Source organism: Chenopodium album, chromosome 17 (assembly GCF_948465745.1).
Source record: "Chenopodium album chromosome 17, dcCheAlbu1.1, whole genome shotgun sequence".
In the NCBI taxonomy this organism is placed as follows: domain Eukaryota; kingdom Viridiplantae; phylum Streptophyta; class Magnoliopsida; order Caryophyllales; family Amaranthaceae; genus Chenopodium; species Chenopodium album.
This window is the reverse complement of record NC_137850.1, coordinates 16921139-16936906: the sequence shown is the minus strand read 5'-3', so window position 1 is coordinate 16936906 and position 15768 is coordinate 16921139. Positions and strand designations below refer to the sequence as shown.

The window sequence follows — 15768 nt, the reverse complement described above, 5'->3', positions numbered from 1 at the left end:
CGGGTAGTCTTCCCTGGTATGTATCTTGGTCGTGTGCAACTTCCTTCTCCTTGATACCTAGGTTGGTAAGGAGAAGGATCCTATCAGGTCGGAACCTGTCACAACTTCTCCCGGCCCGGACTAGCAAGCTAGCCATTTTGTGAGTGGGGGTAAGAGTAAGTGAATCCCCATCCCAAAAATACTTCTAGTGAGGTTTGATCCCACAACCTCATGACCAACTTATGCTTGGTTGTTTTTTTATAATAAAAAGTAATGATGATAAGTTACAGGTCTTACAACATGTATATACTCCGTATTCTATATAACATAGTCTGTACGGATATTTTATACTTCTTCCGTTTTTATTTAGTTGCAACACACCTCTTTGGCACGCATGTTAAAGAAGATTTTAGACTAGGTAAACAAATAAATTAATTTATAAAATTTTAACACCTATAAGAAGGGATAAGTTATTACGGTTTAAATTTCATAACTTAATTCATTCGTTTACCTAGTTTAATCACCTCATCGATAAGCGTAATAAAAGGTGTTTTACAAGTATAAAAAATCAGAGGAAGTATCACATAGTGACTATGGATTTTTAAATCATATAACAACGTAAGAGAATTAACTATGTCAAAAGTATCTAGAAGTCTAGAACATGTGCAAGAGCTTGGGTTTTTATTTATTTATTATATATATATATATATATATATATATATATATATATATATATATTTAATTTATTTATTTATTTATTTATTATATATATATATATTTAATTAATTAATTAATTAATTAATTTATTATATATATATATAAGGCTTATAATAATGTCTATTTTATTTAAAACATAAGCCTTAACCTGATATATGTGAGTTCCAACTAAATATCGTCTCCTTGATCTTAGGTTTATTATATTTTATCAAATTTCAAGAGTAATATTCTTTACATATTTATACTAGTATTTATATGAAATTTCTAACATAGAAGCGTATGTACCATGGTTGGTACATCCGGCTGAAATTTCAGTTTAAATATTACTTTTGTTCTTTTTCCATATCTCTTATGTTATTTTATTTATTTATTTTTTTTTGATTTTTTTTTTGTCTGTTATGTTCATTTTGTTTATCTCTTATATTCTTTCACATATCTTGCTTAAATATTACTTATACTAAGTTAGTCCCGTGCGATGCACATTTTTAATATTAAAAAAAATGAATTATAGCTTTTTAGCATATATTGAGAGAAGAAAACTACTTCCTCCATTTGCCTGATTTTTTCATAATTAAATATGAAAATAAAATTCCCAAAATCCATCAATTTTACACTTCATCCATTTTTTTTAGTTGACACCGTTTGACTTTTACACTATTCACACAACACACTTTGACTCGATTTTGTGGTTGATAGATACGATAAAACATATTCATGTGGGATATTGTTTGAATTGTTTCAATATATATTTTATTAATATCCACATTTTATAATTTTTCAATTTTAATAGTTAGAGATTTTAATCATTAAAAACATGTGTTGGCAAGCGTGATAATAGAAAGGTGTCAACTAAAAAAAAACAGAGGAAGTATTTATTTAGGAAAAATCAATCAAAATATATTATTAACTATTACAACTACCCCTAACAATCATAATATGCATAGAAAACCCAATATTTAAAATTGAATTTGTTAAAAAAAGGGGAAAATCAAACAGATTGCTACAAAATTAAGCAAGCAAGCAACCAACCATCAAATTACATAAGAAAAAATAATTATGGTTAAGAAATTAAGTAAATGGAGTAGATTTGAAATTCAAAGTAAAATTAAGAAGATAAGAGAATGGAAATTTTTGGGGAACATGAAACAACAGTGGAAAAGATGGAAGTAGGAGGTCATTTATTATCGTGACAGTCAAAATTAAATCAATTTCCTAGGGTAAGATAATAAGTTGTATTTGTACTATAGAAGTTTGAAATATAATTTTCAAAGCAATATTAAATACTCCCTCCATCTTCAAAACTTCGACCATTTTGGATTGATTTCGCGGTTATTAAAAAACTTAAATAAAAAGAAATAAAAACATATTGAAAAGATAAATTTACATGGGGTTTGTAAAAAAGTGAAGAGATAAAGTATTAAAAATACATAAAAAAACAAAATTTTATATGGGAAAACTAATTTTTTACAAATATTGTTGTAAATTGGTGGGTATTTTAATGCAAATGGGTTGATCATTTTGGGACTAAAATTAGGCCAAAGAGTCGAAGTTTTGAGGACGGAGGGAGTAGTGTAACTCAAAAAAGAAAAAAAAATACATTATCCTTGCATTTAAGTGGGAAAAGTTTAATAAAAAAATAACACATGTACAATGATAACATCGGCTGTTGTTACTTTAGTACTCCGTATTATTTATAGTTTCTTTTTCATGTCTCTTATGTTCGTCTGTTATATCACCAATGTTCTTTTGTTATATCCCTTATATGTCTTTGAATGTGGCTATTATGCTTTTTTAAGGAATTAAGGGACATATAATTTCAATTTTAACATATGTAATTATTCTTAAATAAGCTTTTAGTATCACTTTAATTGATATAATAATTAAAATTGAATATTATTTATTAATCCTACATTTTTCCAAATACTAAGGGTCTGTTCACTACAACTTAATTTTAGTTCAATTCATTTCAGCTCCAATCAGTTTAGTTCAGTTCAGTTTAGTTCAACTCCTAATTTCCTTCTCTCATAAAATATTCAGTTAAGTTTAGTTCAGCTCCAATCAGTTCAGTTCAGTTCAGTTTAGTTCAATTCAGCTCCAATCAGTTCAATTCAGTAAATATGAACAGATCCTAATTGATTATTATCATTTTATAACTATGTACTTTTTTTTGTTGATGATGATATTCTTTTAGGACCTCCACTATCAATAATCAAAAACTTAATATTAAAACAGACACTGGGAGTGAAACATGTCACATCTTAGTGTTATTTTTTCCCTCCAAAAATACCCATCCCTTTTTAGTCAAAATCTATATTTTTTAGAATATTTTTATAATACCACTATAATAATATTATTCCCAATCTTTATATTATCTTTATAATAATTGTATTCCTTTTTAATTGATGTCCTTAATTCTTCCATACACATTTACCTAAAATATTATTAAAATTATTTTTTAATTATCTTTTAAACGAAGTATTATAAGATTTTTGCCAAAAAAGTACTCTCTTCGTTCTTTTATTAGAGTCCACTGTTCCTTTTTTGGCAAATCAAAATTAAAGTCCCATTGTTAGAATATTTTCCTTTGTTCAAAGTAGTTTTTTTTTTTACAGTTTTAACCTCATTCTCCTAATTTAGTTTCCAAATTATCCTCAATTTTTATTGATTTTTTGTGCCAATATTTTTGGTATATATTAATCTACCAACATATGTTCTCTCTCCTCATTCTTCTTCTTCTTCTTCTTCTTCTTCTTCTTCTTCTTCTTCTTCTTTCTAGGTACTTCTTTCTATTTGGAATTTATTAACCTCTTTTTTCTTTTTCTCTCACTTGTTATTTAATACACTTAATGTACTTTGATACTTCCAATCACATGGTTTAAGAAATCTACAAAAACCTTAATTCCCGTGAAAAAAGAAATGGGATTCTAATAAAAGAACGAACGGAGTAATAACTAAATTAATAAATATAGTTGATAATAAAGAAATAACTTTAAAACATCAATTTTGTAAAAAAATACTTCTTATAATTTTTACAATTTAAATATTAAATAAACTTTTAAATTCATGATAATTTTATTTCTGAGAATGTACTACTACCTATCAAAAACATGAGATTATATATTAATCTTTTACTTTGCCTTTTAATAAAGAGTATGACAATATAATTTCTATATGTTAGATAGATGTGTATGTTTTATCTATTTGTTAGATATAACTGTTGGATTTTTTTTTTTTTTAAGATTTATTGTGTATGGAAGAGGGCCTAAGCTAGTTGATGATTAATTTTCAAACCTATAAAACAACTATAGTATTAATAAAGAACATGATAATATTAATGAACATTATTTATATTACCCACTAAAATTCAAAGATAAAATTTAAAAAACATTTCACAATAATCCATGAACATTATGTGATAACACAAGTACATTAGTCTTAATTACAATCAAAGAACATGGACATTTAAAATAGTTTAACAAAAGAACTATATGTTTTTTTTTACATTTTAACAATATGTCCTTTTCACTTTAGTTATATGTTCATTTAATTTCTATAATATATTCTTTCCGTTTTTTTTATTTTTTAATTTTTTTTATTTTTGGTTTTTTTTTGGAATTGATGTACCATGTGCATGGTACAACTACATGTACGAACCAGTGATTAGTATTTATAATCAACCTTTGGTTTTAAATTTAAAATTTATATTTTGAAATTATGCAACCATTTTTAAAACAAGACCTAAGCTTAATTAATTGCATAAATTCTTAATTCCTTAAAATATTAGACTTGTGTTGGAGGTAGTGCTTCAATTAATTAAAGGGTTGTTGTTAGTGGAATAAAATCTTATAATATTTCCTTTTTTTTTTAATTTTTTTTTTTTTTTACAAACATATTTCTGGTTAATTTTTATGCATTTATTAAGTTAGTGTGGTAATGGTTTAGTGGGGAGTTACGTAGTATTATGTACTACATTCGTTAGTTTTAAGTTGCAATAAAAGAATTTTTATGTCTCAAAAATAGTATCTTTATAAAAAAAACTCACAAATAATTTATAGGAGTATTTGCTTATTTGTAGGATTTTTTACATCATTAAGCTAATTTTCTATCACTATTAAAGGCTATTTGTAAAATCTTGTAATCACTTTATACATTGGAATAAAAACATGACATTTATTATTTTTAACGTGTTTTGTGTGCAGCTGGTCAAACCATGTAACTGCTTGTAAAATAACAAAGTAACCTATATAACACTGAATGGATACTTATAATAGTGACCGAATAACCCCTGTAACGACACTGAGAAGTATCCCCTATAACACTGATTGACCGAGTAACCCCTACAACACTATCGAATTAATCCCCATGAAGGTTATCCACACGATTTGGCAAGCCACATACTGTATAAAAGTCATCATTTTATTTTTTTTCCCTCACTCAGCTCATTTGTATTATAATTTCAACAATTTAGATGAACCCCAGTTTATCACTTATCGTTCTATAAAACTTGTTTATCGTGTGACAAAATAGTAAATAAATTAACAAAATTGTTTAGTCAGCATGATAATTATGCTATTATATCAACAAATAGCTAGGGGCCCGTTTTTATAAAAAAGAAATTATATATTTATAATTTTACCATTAAAATAAACATAATTTGTTTATCAAGGTGATAAAATAGTATTTCTGAACAATTTGGCCTGACTGTTATATTGATCATCGATATCCAAGATTCCCAATAATTATTGGCTTATTACAATTCACCATAAATGTCAAAAGAGGATCCAACATTACATAGCCAAGTATATATGCCAACCTGTGAAAAAGGCTGATTTAAATCTTGGTCCCTTGAACAACTTGTCTACGATGGCCGTCACATAACATCGGTCTTTATCAAGTCTTTCACTTACTTTTTTTGTGGTTTACATGCCTTCGTACTCTTACCTAGCATTTGAACCTACATACTATCACCTTCATTACAGGGTCCTTCAACGTTGTCAGAATTATTGAGATAAGATAGATGGTCCTTAATATTCACTAAAATTCATGTGTAACAGAATATTCCTATATTATACTTGCTTGCTAACATTTTCAAGTGTATTGTTATTATTAGAAGTATTATTTATGAAACTAATGTCATCTGATCACAATTTGTAGGGAAAAAAACCAGCAATGGGTGTCGAAGATTACGAAATAATCGACTGGTTTGACGAGATATCCGACAAATCAACATCAGTGCAACAAGAAACACTTAAACAGATTCTTGAGGTTAATTGTGGTGTTGAGTATCTAAGCAAGTGGTTAGGTGGCGTAACGAATATTCGAGAAATGGATGCATCTACTTTGGAAAAGGTGTTTACCAAGTTAGTCCCGCTTTCAAGTCATGTAGATATTGAGCCTTATATTTACAGGATTGCTGATGGAGATACCTCTCCACTTCTCACTCAACACCCTATAACTCACCTTTCTTTAAGGTGAAAATCTCCCTTCTTTCTATATTCGCTTTTTTCTATGTTATGTACTTGTTTGCACTTTTGACACACTTATTAGATTCATCTCGATGTATACTTTCACAACAATATCAACCTTTTGTAGTGTTGAATGTTTCAAACAATTCGTATTATTTTTGTTTTGTACGTGATTTCATATAATATTGTATGATAAATATTGTGAATGATTGTAGCTCTGGTACCACTGAAGGAAGGCAAAAGTACGTACCTTTTACTCAACACAGTGCTCACACTACTCTTCAGACATTTAGATTGGCAGCGGCTTATAGATCAAGGTTTGAGTTCTTTTTCTTACAATCATCAACTATTCCAATCAAGAAAACTTAAATAGGAAAAAAGCCGCCTTATAATTTGTGCAAAAATAGTATCTTGTCCAAAACTTCTTTTGTAGCGTATTGATATGATACATCTTTCATTTGGATTTGATTAATCTATCAATTCACATGACTGTACTTTATTACTTTAATTAATTTCACGAGGAAAGAAATATTACATAGACTACGCTACTAGTATGGTCAACCATTTTTTTCCACTCTAATATATTGATCTTAAAAATGAATTATAATTTCTTGCAATTTTTGTTTGCTTACACAATTTCAGGGTTTATCCAACAAAAGCTGGAGGAAGCATCCTAGAGTTTATTTATGGCAGCAAGCAATTCAAGACAAAGGGAGGCCTTACTGCAGGAACTGCTACAACTCACTACTTCAACAGCAAAGAATTCAAGCTGAAGCAGGAAAAGACCAATTGCTTCACTTGCAGTCCTCTGGAAGTGATTACTTGTGGAGACTATGCACAAACGACGTACTGCCACCTCCTCCTCGGCCTCTTCTTTAGCACTAAAATTGAGTTCATCACGTCAACATTTGTCTTCAGTATAGTTCAAGCACTCGAAACATTAGAAGAATTATGGAATGAGCTATGCAAAGACATCAGAGAAGGTAAACTTAGCTCAAGAATTACGATTCCTTCTGTCCGTGAATCTGTCTTACAGATTTTGTATCCAAACCCGTGTTTGGCCTTGACAATTAGAGCATCTTGCGAGGAACTAGAGAAGCAGAGTTGGTCTGGCTTAATACCGAAGTTATGGCCAAATGCGAAGTATGTTTATTCTATAATGACAGGATCAATGCAGCCTTACCTTAAAAAATTAAGGCATTATGCAGGAAATCTGCCATTAATAAGTGCAGATTATGGGTCGACTGAAAGTTGGATTGGGGTGAATATTGATCCTTCTTCCCCTCCTGAGAATGTTACTTATGCAGTCGTGCCTACGTTCTCCTATTTTGAGTTCCTACCTCTTCAAAGAAATCGAAGGTATGAAGACGGGAAGTCATCTGCTCTTGATGACTTCATTGAAGATGAACCGGTTCCACTTTCTAAGGTCAAGGTTGGTCAAGACTATGAGATAGTCCTAACTACGTTTACAGGTACGTTATCTATATGTTACAAAGCTAATTATTTTCATTCGGTTCATTAATACAGTATTCTTATGATATTCCTATTGTTGGAACTAGTAATGCAACTGGAGAAGTTTGCTATCCGTTTGTGTGTTGATGACTTGGTGTACAACAATATGATGCATGACCGCGTATATAATGGAATGCTACACATCGTGTGAATGAAAATTCTATAGTGGTCGTTTGAAATATGACTATCATAATATCTTAATGATTATATAGTTCATAATTAACGCATTTTTATCCAAGTAATTAATTATATTACTCTATTTTTGCTATAAAATATTATTATCAACATTTTTTTAATTTATCAAATTTTAAGTTTTATTTATGTAATTTTTACTCTTATTTTATAGTTTCTCGAAAAATATTTATTTCATGTTGGATTAAAATTTGTAAAAATTATATTTGTATTGTAGAAATTAGAATACTAATTGTGTCCAATTTATAGTGTGAAAAAATGAATCGCTCATATTGTTTATCATTAAAAATAATAAGGTAATCATATTTCAAACGACCGCTGTAGAAACATCCTCGTGTGAATGTGTGATGTATATGGCCGTGTACCTTGTTCTACATAGTCGTGTGGTGAGCTATAATGCGACTAACAGCTGATGCGTGCATGGTGTTCCATTTATCTACGTACTGCTTTTAGGAACCACAATTTTGGATTTATCACGTTTATTAATTATTTGGGTGTCATTGTAGAAGGAATAATTATGAAATATTGGATTGGATATGTCGATAGATTAGTGGTAATTAATCATGATTTTTTGTTGACTCAGAGATGAGTCATTTTTTGCTGCATCATTTATGTCTTATCATAGTATTTGATTGTTCCATCATCATAATGTATCACTTAATTCAACATTAGTACGATTATGATGTATGAAATTAATATTTTCGATTTCAAATTTCTTTTGTAGGATTATACAGGTATAGGTTAGGAGATGTGGTGCAGGTATCTGGGTTCCACAAGGGTACCCCAAAACTGAGCTTCATATGCAGGAGGAAGCTGATTCTGACAGTCAACATAGACAAGAACACAGAGAAAGACCTGCAGATTGTTGTCGAGACAGGGTCTCAGATTCTGAGTCAGCAGGCTGAGCTAGTCGACTTCACGAGCCATGCCAATGTGGCCAGCACGCCGGGGCATTACGTAATATTTTGGGAGATCAAGGGGGAAGCAGAGGAGCGAGTGCTACATGAGTGTTGCAAAAAGATGGATGAGTCCTTTGTCGATCACGGTTACGTATTGTCTAGGAAGACCAACTCTATAGGACCACTAGAGCTTTGCGTTGTTGAAAGAGGAACTTTCAGGAAAATTTTGGAGTATTACATAGGAAATGGGGCTGCTTTGAGTCAGTTTAAGACACCTAGGTGTACTAGTAACCAGAAATTGCTCAAGATTTTGAATAATTGTACCGTTAAACGGTTTTTTAGTACAGCATATGACTCAATTAGCCAAAACTGAAGTAGATTGTTATAATAAACATAACTTGGGTGTATTACTACACATGACAAGGTCTAGAGAGGTTTATTTACAATTTGGTTTAGTTTTCATGTGTAATTAATTAAGAATCTAGTGGAAAAATTATTGAGTTAATGTTTTACATATCTTCAATGTAATTTATCTTTGAATGCCAAATGTATTTCATTTACAACATACAAAAAAAAATTGATTCATGATACGTACAGAGAAAAATAAAAACAAAGACTAAAAACTGTTTCTGGAAACAGAATACTCTTCGATATGTTAGGGTAAGGGTACTAAGATGTCCTACAAACTAAGTCCAATTATTGTCCAAATATCCTTCGAGTCCACCTAGCCAAGGTATGTCCGAGAGCTCCGCCTTGCACAAGTATATCTGATAGCTATGTCTGCAAAACAAAGAAGGTTAATTGCCCCGGGGGTATGACCCGGAAAAGCCCCTCCGATGCGTAAGTTAGCAAACGTGCTTTTTAGAGAGAGTAATTAGAGAGAGAAAGTGTAGAGAGAAGGAGAGAGAATTCAGAAAAAGTCCCTTTCATTAATGATTGCAGAGCTATTTATAGTTGTACTTTTCTGGTGGCAAAGCTGTACTTAGTTGGACAGATTAGGGGTAAATCTATACTTTGCAATCATTAATGATGTGCTGGATCATGGAGGGGCATTTTTGTAATTTCAGGTCACTAAGCCTAAGACAATGGAATTTTCCCAAACATTTATCCCCACGCTTGATGTGTGAACGAAATCACATGAAGTTCGGATGTCATGCGAAATGAATGAGGTTGAGGCTGATAAGTTGTCATGCGAGTCAGAATAGCTTTTTAGGCATACCTGAGGGCTAAAACGAGCCCTATGCGTACTTGGAGGCTAAAACGAACCCCAAGCAACTTGCTAGCTAGAGTGAAAACCATCCCTAAGCAATGCTAAACAGGTGTTTGAGCTGCTTTGAGAACGATGGAGGACAATGAAGGCTTGAAGGTAACTGAGAGCCTATCTTTTTTAAATTTTCTTCTGAGGGTAAAGCCCTTGTATGTTGCTGAAGGCATGACTTGTTGATTTTTGGCTAAGCTTGCATTAAGAATTAATTTATGGCAGTTAAATGGTAATTAGCTTGTAATTAAGCTTAATTTTCCATTAGAGGCATTCTGGGCTCAAGTATCACCTAAGCCCATTTGAACCAGGGTTTTGGGGAGATCATTCTCCTAGGCTTTGAATATATGAATCCCACCTCATTCTCATTTGCTTCATACTTCCCTTAGAGAAACTCACAAAATTCTTTCAACTTTTTGCCCAAATTTCTAGAGGGTTTGAGTGCTTCAAGTCACATCGCTCGGATTCATCCAAATTCATCAAGATCTTCAAGACGACGTATGTGAAAATTTCCAACTTTTGATTCGTTTTTGTATATCCGAAAGTATGTATCTGCGTTTTTGTACTTGAATTTTTGAATTGAGGTGTTTGAATTTTGATTTTCCTAGCCAAGGTTTTTTTTTTTTTTTTTTTTTTTTTTCTTTTTTTTTTTTAAAAAAAAAAAACAAAAAAAATTTCGATTAGGCTAAACAGGGGAGTAGGAAGTTTTAATTTCCTTGAGCTGCCGAGGGCTCGGCCTGAAAGCCGATGGGGTACGGCCGAATACAGTTGATAGGCCCGCTGAGATAGTGAGGTGAGAGTGCGAGTTTTTCCCTTTTGAGTTGCTAGGTGGTGGAATGCCTAGCGCTCGGTCAGTTTTGGGAGCGCCGAGAGATGGGCACATCAGCCCATAGCTAAGGGGTGTGCTGAGAGAGAGATGGCTAGGCTGAGCGGAGGTGACTCGGGTAGGTCTGAGAGAGAAGAATGTAAGGCGAAGTAGAGGTGAGGGCCGAGTGCCTTGGGTAGATCAGGTTAACCGGACAAAGATTTTTAGGAGGAGGAGCCATCAAACTCTCAGCTTGGATGAGAAGACGCTGACTGCTGAGCACTCAGCATGACTAATGAGGTGCGAGAGAGTAGCAGGTCGAGGGTGTTACATAACGAGCCGAGGGAATTGCTTATCAAGCCCATGGCCTTGCTTGATAGGATGAGCGAATAGTTAGGGGCCAATTGCCCTACTGGCAAGCCGAGGGCATTGCTGCCGAGGTCTTAGGGTATGTGCCGAGGGCCTCTCTTGAAGATTGGGCACTTGGCTTGCATCATTCTCGGCCTTAGCATGATTGGCTGAGCTCTCGGCTTTCAATCAGCGAAGTAAGTTAAGTTTTTTTTTTCTAAATGTTGATATACTGAGGGCTTGCTAGCAAGCTGAGGGGGTGAGACGTGCGAGACCAAGCGGGCTGAGTTCTTAGCTAGGCGAGCAATCTCGCATGCCGAGCGCCTAGCTAGGAAACAATCAAGCAGGTCGAGCGCTCGGCTTCGTTGAGGGCCTTGCAGGCCTGGCCAAGGACTTGGCTTGACAGCCGAGTGAGTAGCCCGCCGAAGGCCTGACATATGCTGAGGGAGTAAGAGTGTGGTAGGAGGCCTAGCCGAGGGGTATGTAGGCCGAGAGGGTGGAAAGGTTGAGCGCTCGGCACTTTCCTGAAACATGATTGCTTTGGGCTCAGCTTGCTGAGGGGGTAGCTAGGCTTGCCGAGGAGATGGGCAGGCAAGCCAAGGAGGTAGCTTGGCGGAGGGATTTCGAGCGGGTGTCAGCGTGAGGATAGCCGGGCTCTTGGTATGCTTGGCCTGCTCGAACAACCGAATGACTGGGTAGGTAAGGCTCTTGGCCTACTTGCAGCGAGTGATGTGAGGTGCTAAGAGGGATTAGCTGAGAATTCAAGTTGCTACTTTTGCTGAGGGCCCAGATAGCATCACCTTAGTGTAGGCGGGCTAAGTTTTGGTGTCATAGCTTAGCTTAATTCTTGGGCTAAAAAACTAGCCCATTTGTTATGGTGAGGGCCTAGCTTGCAATTGAACTTTCTTCTAATATTTTGAATTTTGTTGGTGTTGTTGGAGTACTTCTTCCCAAGGTACACTCGACTTGCTATAAGGAAATCTTCCGGCCTCTCTGACCACTTGGTGAGCATTTCAATACTTAATTTTTCAAACTCTAAGTATCATATCTTCATGATTAGTAAATGTTTGCTATTTTTCCTTGTATGCTTGATTGTTCCTCGGCTGCGCTATTGATGATGTTAGGCTTAGAGGTATGTTTGTTGTGTCGATTGTGTGCATATTGAAGCTTTTTTGGGGTAATCTTGAGTTGTGCTATGCATGTGTTATGAACGACCAAGCGACTTAAGATTATCCGGATCCTCTCGCTGGCCTTCCATTTTATGACTTGTCAAAGGAAATCTGGTCGGAGGAGAGACTTGTAGCAAATGTGATTGGTAGTAGTGTTAATGCATCTATTCCTTTAGGTGTGCCATCTTCTCATATGTCATCCCCATCCCTGAGCATGATTTAGGCATTGATTATTATTTGTCTCCTTCCCCTTGGGAAGTTTCTCTTGCACGTGAACCAACTGCTAGGGGTTGTTTCAACAGATTGCTTGTTGACGTGGTGGTGACTATGTCAAGTGAGGATGATACTTCCACTTCTTCTTTTAGGGCGCTGGTGCCTTTTAAGCCGCCTGTTAGGAGGATTAGCTCCTCGTGTTTCCCCTCGGCCCCTTGGCTTAGATCTCTATCTAGAGGGACTAGGCATTTGCAAACCCAGTATAATATTAAGGAACCTTTTCTCATTTCTCCCCTTAGGGGTGACACCATTGTTGATAACCCTCCGCCTGGGTGTATAGCTGTATATAAGGATTGTTTGGATAATGGATTTAGACTTCCTTTGCACCCCTTGATTGAGGAATTGTTGATAGAGTATAACTTGTGAATTACCCAACTTGTTCCAAACTCCTAGTTGACAATAAACACATTAATAGCCACTTGTAGTATACTCGGCGTACCAAATACCATAACTGCCTTTAGGAACACCCATAGGCCTCAGGAGATCCCGGGTAATGCTGATGGGCATGGGTGGTATGCTTTTCATGATAGGGAGTTCTACCTTACCATACACACAAAGCTTTCTAGCCAAAAAGGTTTTCGCCATGCCTTTCTCTTTATTTTCCATGTGGGGGGTTGGAGAGTACCTCGAGACCATAGTGGCATACCTAGGGTCGGCTTGAACTACAATGTCCTTTCCATGAGCGTTGATGAGGCCGTAGGAGCTATCTGGTTGCAGTCCTTTAAGGAAAAAGGATCGAAAGGAAAGCGTCTGACTATGTGGATTTTGAAGGATAGACATTTCAAGAAGGAGCGCTTTTTGAGTGTCGTGGGCTTGAGCTACGCTTATGATAGGGGTAGGACTTGCTTTTGTTTATTTAAAAGTTTCTAACTCTTTATGTATTTCTAACATATTTGTTTGCAGGTGTTGCATATAGCTAGCTGAAAGATAAGCTTCAAAGGAAGATGGCCATTGCAAACTACCGAACTGCGAAGTTCAAGGTTTCCTTGATCAAAGGAGAGATGAGCATTCCTTCTTCTCCCCCGGTATGTTCCTTATTCTTGTGAGTTGTTCTTTTCTTTGTCAATTATTTACTTCTCTTAATGACTTTCTTGGTTTTGTCTTTTCTTTTCAGAACCCTAAGAGCATGAAGAAACTAGCCGAGGCGACTGAAGGCTCTTCACAAGCTACGATCGTTGATATGGAGGATCAGGGGTCCCTCCAAGCTTCCCCTGCTGCCTCTCAGCATGTCCAGGGCTTTGAAGCTGAAGGAAGTAGACCCTAAGGGAAGTGCCCTCGTGTTGAGAGCGAGGACGAAGAGAATAATGAAGAAGAGGAGGAAACCCCGGGTTCTTATTCCCGAAAGCCTTCTTGATATGTTTTAAGTCAGAGCGCTGGCCTATGGTCGAAGATGTAATGACCCGCTTTGCGACCGCGTATGATGAGCATGAAGTTAGGTTTGACCCGAATAAGGTCCTTACTGGTGCCTTTGACGGTTACCTGAAGGTACTTTTCTTTTATTCTTATGTCTTGTGTTTACCTTCCCTTCCTTCAGGTATTTTGTGTTAACTATTCATCTTTGGTGTAGGCTGGCGTGACTATCGGTACTGATTGAAGAATACCAAAGGAACGCCCAACAGGGTGTTCAATAACTTTGGTCTGAGCTTTCGGAGGCTCGCGATGAGATTCATAAGCTGAAAGAGGCCCTTCACTTGGCACGGGTGGCTTTGGATAAAGCCAAGAAGGACCTTACTAATGCGAACGAGGCTGGGGGTGCTCGTATTAAGAACCTTGAGGCCAATGTTGCTACTGCCAACAAGGAGATGGAGAAGGCGATTAACTAGCTTAAGCGGAAGATCAGTGAGCTGACAAAGGTAAAGAAGGAGTTGGCCGAGGCTCAGGCTAAGGTGGATAGCCTTACTCAAGAGGCTTAGGGGCAATCCCAGGAGGCGGTGATTGCTTCCTGGAAGCAGAATCCAGCCTTTTAGGAACTTAATGTTGAGTTGGGATGTGAGGCTTTCGAGGTCGGGATGTTTAGGGTCATATGGAGACGGCCTTTCCTGCCTTCGGGTTATAGGAGTCTTATCCTAAGGTGCGAGATAAGATAGGCACTCCAATTGCGGAGGTTGAGGCGGAGGCATAGAGGAAGGTTTTGGCTGAGCGGGGTCAGCAGGATGAGACCAATGAGTAGTTATTCCAGCTCGACTTTCGTATTTTATTTGCTTAAGTTATTTTCTCGGGTTGTACTTAAACTTGTAGCAATTTGTTTCTGATTTGCTAAACAATCTGACTCTTGACTTGGTCTTATCAATGTAATGACATTGCATGTTTTTCTTCGACTTTCTTTCGTTGAATTCTTGCACTTTGCTTGATGATTTCTCGTGAATTGTTGAACTCTAGGGGCTAAAAGCCCCAAGTACTTGACTATTGACTTCAGTATGCCATTCTTGCTTTTTCGAATAGGGTGAGGACTAAACGATCCCCGTGTTATTGATTCATGAAAGAGGCGCCGCTTTAGTCTCTATTTTGCATTTTTAATATAAGCCAAGGGGCTAAATCAGCCCTTAATTGTATATGTTAAATAGGCTAATTAATTAAAAAGGATAGATTAGGGGCTAAAACTAGCCCTAACTCAGTTGTATGAGAGCTGGGATTTCCAACTACTGGAATAGGTTGAGGGCTACCGAACCCAGAGTTATTAAGGGTATGAGAGCTGCGCTATCCCCTTCTACGGGGCATGCTAAGGGATAAGCGAGCCCAAAGTTATGTTAACTGTTTGAGTATAGGCCAGCGTCTTGCCCCAAACATTGAAACAAACTTTTATTGATATAACTCAGCGAACCGGAATGCCCTATGTCAGACATATAATGCTGTTAAATGTGTGTTAGCTGTGCTAATAAGCGATATAAAAGATAAGAAATAAATTACAAGTGACAAAATAACAAAGAATGCAAAAGGTAAGGGGCTAACATCCCAACTGAGGGGGTTTTCATTATATTAACATAAAGCAAAAATATTACAATGATGCACTATAAAAAATTGGTCTGCTCGTGTCGGTTCTTATTTCCCCTAGGGCATCATTGTAAGGGAATGACATTCCTAGAAATAAAACCTTCGTAGGTTGTCCACATTCCATGGCCGAGGGAGGTCCTTGCCATTAGGAGTTTGCAAG

The 15768-nt window shown here is 35.6% G+C and overlaps 1 protein-coding gene across 1 annotated transcript; it reads left to right on the top strand.

Moving 5' to 3' along the window:
* Positions 1-5713: 5713 nt before the first annotated feature.
* On the top strand, positions 5714-9305 carry LOC145587652 (indole-3-acetic acid-amido synthetase GH3.10-like). The gene is made up of 4 exons (XM_081644370.1): positions 5714-6167; positions 6377-6478; positions 6804-7633; positions 8590-9305. The coding sequence occupies exons 1-4, from the start codon at positions 5866-5868 to the stop codon at positions 9135-9137; spliced, it is 1782 nt and encodes a 593-aa protein (XP_081500496.1). The 5' UTR covers positions 5714-5865; the 3' UTR covers positions 9138-9305.
* Positions 9306-15768: the final 6463 nt, after the last annotated feature.

Bases quoted from the DNA above. Each gene is read 5' to 3' on its own strand.
- LOC145587652 (XM_081644370.1), top strand. From the start codon at position 5,866: ATGGGTGTCGAAGATTACGAAATAATCGACTGGTTTGACGAGATATCC. The intron at 6,479-6,803 runs GTTTGAGTTCTT...ACACAATTTCAG, and splicing joins GCAGCGGCTTATAGATCAAG to GGTTTATCCAACAAAAGCTG. The intron at 7,634-8,589 runs GTACGTTATCTA...TTTCTTTTGTAG, and splicing joins AGTCCTAACTACGTTTACAG to GATTATACAGGTATAGGTTA.